The sequence below is a fragment of the Cyprinodon tularosa genome, unplaced genomic scaffold, assembly GCF_016077235.1.
Source record: "Cyprinodon tularosa strain WSP-4 unplaced genomic scaffold, ASM1607723v1 ctg513, whole genome shotgun sequence".
In the NCBI taxonomy this organism is placed as follows: domain Eukaryota; kingdom Metazoa; phylum Chordata; class Actinopteri; order Cyprinodontiformes; family Cyprinodontidae; genus Cyprinodon; species Cyprinodon tularosa.
The window spans coordinates 161,134-168,751 of record NW_024039245.1 but is presented as its reverse complement, the minus strand read 5'-3'; the positions used below and the strand labels follow the sequence as shown (position 1 = coordinate 168,751).

Here is a 7,618-nt window from a genome sequence, read left to right as displayed (position 1 = left end):
GCGGCTGGTTGACTCATCACTGAGGACTATTTGAGCGAAGGACTGTCACTACCTCGGCGCCAGAGTGTTTGCCAGTTTTGGGTACTCTAGCCAAGCTGAGTTTTGCTGAGTCTAACTTAGTAGTTGTTTTTCACTGAGCCTAACCTAGTTTTTGTCTTTGTCTTTTCGGCAGGAAGCCTTCCTGCAAGCTGGATTTTTGGCCTTCTTCTCCTGGAAGGATTGTGTGAGTCTCACACTGAGCAGGGGATAAACCTCCACATGTTCTGTTCAAGTCATCCTGGATTCCCAATTGACAGTCCGCTCATGAGCTCCTCTGTGTCTAACCAAGTCATACCTGTTCGCCCTCCAACAAATCTCTCTGGAAAAACCCACACAGACTGGATTCTGGGAGGAAAGTTTTCTCCACTAATGTATGTCCCGTTTTCTGTGTCTCACCAAATCATCGTTCAAAGTTCCCACGGATCCTGAACTAACCACTAATACTTCCCTTCCCTCTTCCACTTCCGGTTCACCAGTTCACTGTGTTTCCTGAATCCTAGCCGCTGGTTTCATCAATAAACCTATTCAAACTTTTACCCTGGTTCTCTGAGTGGTTTACTGCATGTTGGTCAGATCTCTTAAGAAAATCATGACACATAAAAGAAATGCAAAAACTATAGTCAAAGTTTTTGTAAACTTGAGTATGGTAGATCTTTAAGCTACTCATAAAAGAAGACCTGAACATTTTCAAAAAGGTTTCAAATTTTCTAAAGATGTGCAAATCTATATTGACAATTTAGTTTACCTCACATTTAACTGTAGAACAAATAGGATAACCCATATGCTTATTTGAAATTGCTGTATAATTTCTTATAATTTCACCTTTCACTATCTATCTTTTTCTTTATTTAAAAAAATCCAGCTTTCATAGGAACTCAAAATTTGGTGTCTAGACTCAAGTGTTCTGGTTTTGTGACATCTGCTGGTGGTTCAGTATAAACACAGTTTAAGAGGTGTTGCATGCAGCAGACAGAAAAGCTGAACAGCAAAAGAAACAAACATCTTTATTTTTTATTGTAAAATATTTAGTATTGTTAAAGTCATCTTTAAAGGTCTGAAAGAAAATACAGTTTATAATGAAACTATTCATAATCAGTAATTTTATTAAAACCAATGCAAGTTATAGTGCAATTATTTTATTTTGATTTGTTTAATAGAGCCACCAACATTAGCAGAGATATATAAAGAGGGAGAAAACAGATCAATCATTATTTAGTATCAAAGATTCTAAAAATGTGAAAAGCAGTGCTTATGCCCAAATTCCTACAAAAATTGTTTAACCGGTAAGTAGAGAAAATAAGTTACCAAACCTAATCATGGGACCAAATAAGCTTTATTGTTACATGAAAAAACAGAAATATATTGGTCTGCTAGCCTAGTAAACTAGCCCAACCCGCCAGCAGCCAAAATCATTTTTGCCTGCGAGTTTGGTCTAGCCTCGATCAATGCCCCAGGCCCTAGAACTGGCGGGCCAATCACAACGCAGAGATGTGTTTTGAATTTCTAGATGCAAAGCGGGTGGGGTTTTGATGGCATGACGACAAAGCTGCACGACGCTGGAGAAAGCACAACAAGGAAGGTGGCAACAACTATTCAACAGTACTCGTTTGACTCAGCTTTGGAATCAGTTTTGAAAGGGTTAGACTTGAGGTTTTCGTTGAAACGTGAGCAGGAAGAGGCTCTATGCTCATTCATTTTTTTGAAGGATGTCTCATTCATCGGGGCCAGACTAAATTACACATTTAATCTCACATTTAGTCTGGTTTATTAGGCTATTGGTCTGTGTTAATGTAAGCACACCATCCCAACTGTTAAACATGGAAGTGGCAGTATCAGGGTGTGGGAATGAATGCATGATTTTAGGAGGTACAGTTGGAAGTTGGATAGATCCTTCTGGAAAAGCTTAATGCTGCAAGCTACCATTATCCTCAAGAGCTGATGTTCTGCACACTTTAGATGTTCCTCTTGAAAACTAAATACTAAAATAAAATACTAAACTAAACTAAGTAAAATCAGTGGTTCATAATCATTATTCGAGGGTAATAATTTAGATGAATTGGAGAAGGGACACATGTAAACATTAAGTAATCTTGTTCTTGAAGTATGCTGATATCCACTTCATAGTCTCTCCAAAAAAGTAAAAAAAAAACAATCCACTGGACTTTATTTCTTGGTCTGAAGACGTTTCACTTCCTGTCCAGGAAGTTTTTCAATTCAAATGTCAGAAATAGCATTCAGTTGCTTTATACACTAGCTTAACAAAGCCTTGTTTAACTTGCTCTTGAAGATGAGGTTAAGATCAAATAATTATTTAATCTAAACCTACAGGTTTAGATTTAATAATGAGTGATAGGATGGCCAATTCAAAATCCAACAAAGAATCTTCGGGTAGAACCATCCCCTTACTCTATACCAATGGAGGATTTAGTACCTAGTCAGCTGTAGGACTTCTCAACTGTCATTGTGATTGCTGAAGGAACAGAGGTCGGAGTCACAAGACAAGGCATAGCCCGACCAGGAGTCAAGCAGACATATTTATAACTTTTTATTAACTTAATATATTTTAAAAATTTGTTTTAAAGGTGTCTTCAAACAAGAAAGTGGACCTAAAACTGTGAGCACCCAGCTGATCGAGATTATGAACCTGCTTATTTTTTTACCCTTGTGAACAAATCTTTTTGCATTAAACCTTTGGTTTTTCAGTAGAAAAAATGCTCATTCACAGGTAGCCTAAGTATATCAAATAAAATACTAACCTAAATTTGAAAAATGCATTACTTATCAGAAGTCTTACCTTCTAACTCTCGACAAGCTTAGAAATAAAGCTAAAACATCTAATGGCCTAGTGGCTGATTGTTTTTGTGTAGTTCTGAATGAGACCCTGGAAGTACTGTTGTGTGTTTTTGTGAGGCTGTAGAACAATGATGTAGCACTTTGGGAGGAAATACCACAACAAAAATGAGTAGAGACTTGAGAGTACTGCCAAAGCATTAAATGTATGGATGTGTTTTCCTTGGTAGAGTATATAGGCTGTGGCAAAGATGACCCAGGTAAGGATTAGTAGTAGCAGGCAAAAGGTTATAGTTTTGGCTTCATTATAATTTTTTGGTAGGTCTTTCCCCATGTAGGAGAAGATAAAGCAAAGCGAGCACAAAGAAAGGGGTATAATTACAGATACTATGGTTGCTGCAGTATTAATTTCGCAGCCAAGAATGATCCTATCCTGGTAGATGAATGTGTTACGGTGGGGATGGGGAGTACCAAAACTGTAACTGCTAATAAGGAAAATAGCATGGGTGACAAAAGCCCCAGTGATGACCACCCACTGTCCATGATATTTCATCCACCAACTTTGAAGTTTAGGAATCTTTGCAGCTATTTTGAAAATACAGACAATCTGAAAGGAACGCACCACAAAACAAGCCAAACAAACTGTGTAGAACAAGAGAAAGGGGAAGTATCTTAAGATGCAGGAAGCTGTTGTTGGCTCTCCAAAGTAAAAAAACACGCTAGGACAAGAGAGGAATAAACAGCCTAAAATTAGGAAGCACATCGATCCGCCAGCAGATCTCACAACAGGTGTGGCATAGTTTACAGTAAAGAGAAAAGTGACTGTCGAGGTGAGGCCCACAAAGATGCAAGACCCGATGATGATAAGTATAGCTCCACTGTCTGTGAATGGCACGTACTCCACCAGCTTCAAACTACATGATGTACTTCCCGGCTCAGACCACTCTGACTCCTTACACGGGATGCAGCTGTATGGATCCTCTGTTTTACAAGAAACAACAGATGTGATTAAACTGAAAAAGTAGAGACACCTTAGTACATAATCACTTGAATAGGATGCAGGGTCTGAGTTTTTTACAGCAGTGCTTGATAAAAATATTTGAACAACCCTGGTACAGATCAAAAAGAGACATGTTTCAGTCTGGGACATTCTTAAAGGTCTAAAATTTGCCTTTTAAATTCTATGGAATATAAGTTTGGAACAATGTTGAACATTGACAAATATTCAATTTTCCAACTTTTTTTCTCCTTTCAGTTTCAACAGGGCAAAAACCAAATAACTCCTAAGACTTTGTCATCAAACATTTTTTTAACATTTTGATAGTTGTCAAAATGTTAAAGTTGACTTGGGGCTTTAAATCAATTGGTCAAAAATCAATGAAATAACCCTATGCCAATCTGAAAGTCACAAGTTTAAATTTGTAAAATATGAATATTTAAAATCTAAAAAAAAGAGAGATTTTGAAGAGTAAACAACTCCAGATAAAAATGGCGAAGGAAGCCTTTTCTTGGCATACTTGTGTAAAGTTAAACAAATTTCTCATCGACCACTTTGTGTAATTTTTACAAACTCCAGCAAAGGGTAGCGGTTTGCATCTAGGAAGCTGATTTAAAACTGTTCTGAACTGTTTGCAGTTCATAGTAAGTGCTACGTTTGGTCATTTTTCCCCAGTAAAATAAAATGAATAATTTTCTAACCTGCAATGTTGATGTATGTTCCTTTTGGACAGATATCACACCTAAAGCAGCATTTGTGGATCCCAATTTGTGTCTTTGCATATCCAGAAGCACATTCTGGGGAACACTGTGAAATGGGAACCTTTTTACAAACACAACAATAGCAAAGATTAGTCAAAATTTCATAGAAATAATATTCAAGATAGCAAACTGTACAACAGTTTCAACTTGGACATGTTAACCTAAATCCAAAGGATTTTTTTTATGTATTAACAACTTCTTTTTGTTTTATCATCGTAGCCAGCTGTGTCCTACCAAAGCAAGAACATGCTCTAGTGGAGGGATTTGAAAAAAAAAAAAAAAAATCAAGTAAGATTTGCTACTTTAACTAATCAACTACAAAATACCATAACCTACCTCTTGATCTGTAAACCACTCGATCTTGGTATTGTTGATAAAGAAATTGACAGATGGGTAAAATACATGGAAGCCAATCTCCTCTGCAAAGCTGCTGCGGTTCCAGAAAACTATTGTGTAGGATCCAAACCTTGGGTTTCCATTATCATTAAATCCAATGCTGACATTTAACAGGGTAAAATTTGATTTCCTCAGCTCTTCAAGAACCTACAAAGTGCATAAAACAAATTATTGTTAGAACCACAGCTAATTATATGTTGGTAAGATTTTCTTTAGATTTCAGAAGTTGGTGTAAGAAAAAAAATGTGTTTCTAGAATGCTATATTAGTATAAAACCTACTTAATATGCTTCTTACATGCATACAGACACATACAGAGAAGTATTTTCCTAAGTTAAAACTATATAATTCTGCTATTATTTAATTCTATTTATTACATTTTTATTATTAACTCACCGTGTGTGGCCGTACTTTAATATCACGGCTGCAGCTAATGGGTCCACAACGCAGAACATTGTGTAAAGCATAAGCAATGGCAAAAACAGCTGAATGAACTGGAAATGAAAAGGACGGGTCGACTGAAACAATCTCCTCTCGTGTCAAATTGGTGCAGTTGCAGTCCTGATTACAAAACTTGTTTTCTTTTGGTAACTGGCATTTGGAAGAGTAAATGAAATCATCAAAACCAGGAATTGGTAGTACTGACTGAGACACCCCAAGTACACTTCCGATGTTTTTGACCCCTTCCAACGTGAGGAGCCTTTTGTTTAAAGACCAGGTATCCCCTGTTATCCACACCTTGTCAGTGATATTCAGTTGTATTGCTGACTCAATGAGAGCTTCACCATCCATGTTTGTGGAAAAAACAATGATGGTGTTTAATCTCTGTTGTTCTATTTGCTTAAATATTTGAGCGTAATCAGATTTATCATCAAGGCCTTTGGTATAGGCCACACAGGTGTCAGTAGCTTTAATCGCTTCTAGGAAAAGCTCCATTCCGTCAATTCCAAAATCGTTGTCACTGTAAAGGAAAGCGACCCAACGCCATCTGAAGTGCACCAAGATGTTAACCATGACATCGATGACTTCTTTGTTGGAGTGCACTGTTCGAAGAAAAGATGGAAATCTGCTTTTTTGGGAAAAGGCAGAGCTGGCAGCACCGTAGCTAACCTGTCAAACAACAACAAAACAATTCACACAATTTCCTACAATAGATTTAGCAACTATGACTTTAAATGTTCTTATATATTCATGTTAATTTACATAGATAAATTATTTGTATTTTGTTATATAAAAAATGATGCAGGAAATAGTAAAGTGAGTTTACCATTGGTATCAGATCCGGCATAAATAGTGGGGCTACAGCCAGGGTGTTGGTGCTGGTGTAAGGGCCAACCACAGCTATCACTTTAGGATTGTTGGAGAAATTCTTTAATGGTTCACCCCATGGCTGAACCACTCCATTGTTTGAGATGAGTTTAAATATACCCGGCAAATTTTTTGTGTTTGAGCATTGGTCAAATATTTCATAGCCAAGAGAGACATTTGGAAGCAAGTTGGTGGAATTATTGATTTGCTCAACTGAGAATCTCATCATCTGAAACCTCCGGTAATTTGATAGAGAAAAAATTTGACTGCAAAAAGAGAAAACATGGTAAAGAAAAGGATTGCTGGTTTTCTTTATGGATGTAAATAAGAAATAACAATTTTCTGTGCAATCAAAGTGTTACAGAGATACAGCAGGATGATTGATACAGGCTGAGGTTAAGCTCCTCTTAAAACTCATGAAGTATAAATTTCTGTGAAACTTACGTGGTGCAGTCGATGGCTTCTGGTCTTCTTGATAAAGCCATACCGCTAACATGATGAATATCAAACAGTCCCCCTATTAAATAATCACCATCCAGTTGAAATTCTGAGGCAGTGACCAAGCTCAGACTCAGTGAAAGCAAAAACACTACACTAAAAAAACAACAACAAAGAAAATCTCTCATTCTAAGGCAGTGATATTTTAACATGTGCATGTGAAATCTCAGTATGAGGTTCTACTTTCAACAAGGAATGCTCTTTTGAAATGACAATCCCCTAACATTGCATTTCAGTGGACGTTTTGATGCATGATCTCACATGCCATATATACACATACCCCTATATGATTGGTGGATTGTTAACAAATGAGCATGCAAACAAAATCCCAGCAGTTCGGGTCTCTTTTTAATGTATTCAAAAGCAGGTGAAACATTAATGTAAAAACTTCCTCCACTTTCCAAATGTTTAAGTAAATCCCAAACCAAGTTCATGACTACTTAGTATTATTTAGCTTTGAGCTACAAAACTCTCAGTTTTAAAATGTAACCACTTGGATCATTTGCCTTTTAACACAATGTATTTGTGCAGTGGAAAATAAAACAGATTCCTTCCACTTCTTGAAATGCAAAAGCATTATTAATACTGTATTAATATGTTGGCCATGAATAAATTGAACCAGAAATACTACTAAGAAATGCTGCCTTGATGTATTATTATATTTTGTATCAGTATTATTATAAGAGTACTAGAGTTGAGCAATGTAGGGATCAAAAAACAAAAAACTGCCAGTCTAAGACTGTAAGTGGTCAGAGGCAAATAATCTGTGATGTTTTGACTATTTTATCCAGGTGTCTTCGGGTTATGGTAAAATGCTACATCCTGTTACA

General features: G+C 36.7%; 1 protein-coding gene across 1 annotated transcript; it reads right to left on the bottom strand.

Annotated features, from left to right (window-relative positions):
• Nucleotides 1–1,730: 1,730 nt before the first annotated feature.
• On the bottom strand, nt 1,731–7,002 carry LOC119795545 (taste receptor type 1 member 1-like). The gene is made up of 6 exons (XM_038303603.1): nt 6,735–7,002; nt 6,250–6,556; nt 5,379–6,092; nt 4,924–5,130; nt 4,528–4,648; nt 1,731–3,810 (listed from the first exon to the last, which is right to left on the bottom strand). The coding sequence occupies exons 1-6, from the start codon at nt 6,944–6,946 to the stop codon at nt 2,882–2,884; spliced, it is 2,490 nt and encodes an 829-aa protein (XP_038159531.1). The 5' UTR covers nt 6,947–7,002; the 3' UTR covers nt 1,731–2,881.
• Nucleotides 7,003–7,618: the final 616 nt, after the last annotated feature.

What these genes read in the sequence shown, in the direction of transcription:
- LOC119795545 (XM_038303603.1), bottom strand. Translation starts at nt 6,946, where the DNA reads ATGCACATGTTAAAATATCACTGCCTTAGAATGAGAGATTTTCTTTGT. An exon ending in TGCCGGATCTGATACCAATG is followed by an intron (nt 6,093 to 6,249) that starts GTAAACTCACTT and finishes GTTGTTTGACAG; the next exon opens with GTTAGCTACGGTGCTGCCAG. An exon ending in TTAAAGTACGGCCACACACG is followed by an intron (nt 5,131 to 5,378) that starts GTGAGTTAATAA and finishes TGCACTTTGTAG; the next exon opens with GTTCTTGAAGAGCTGAGGAA.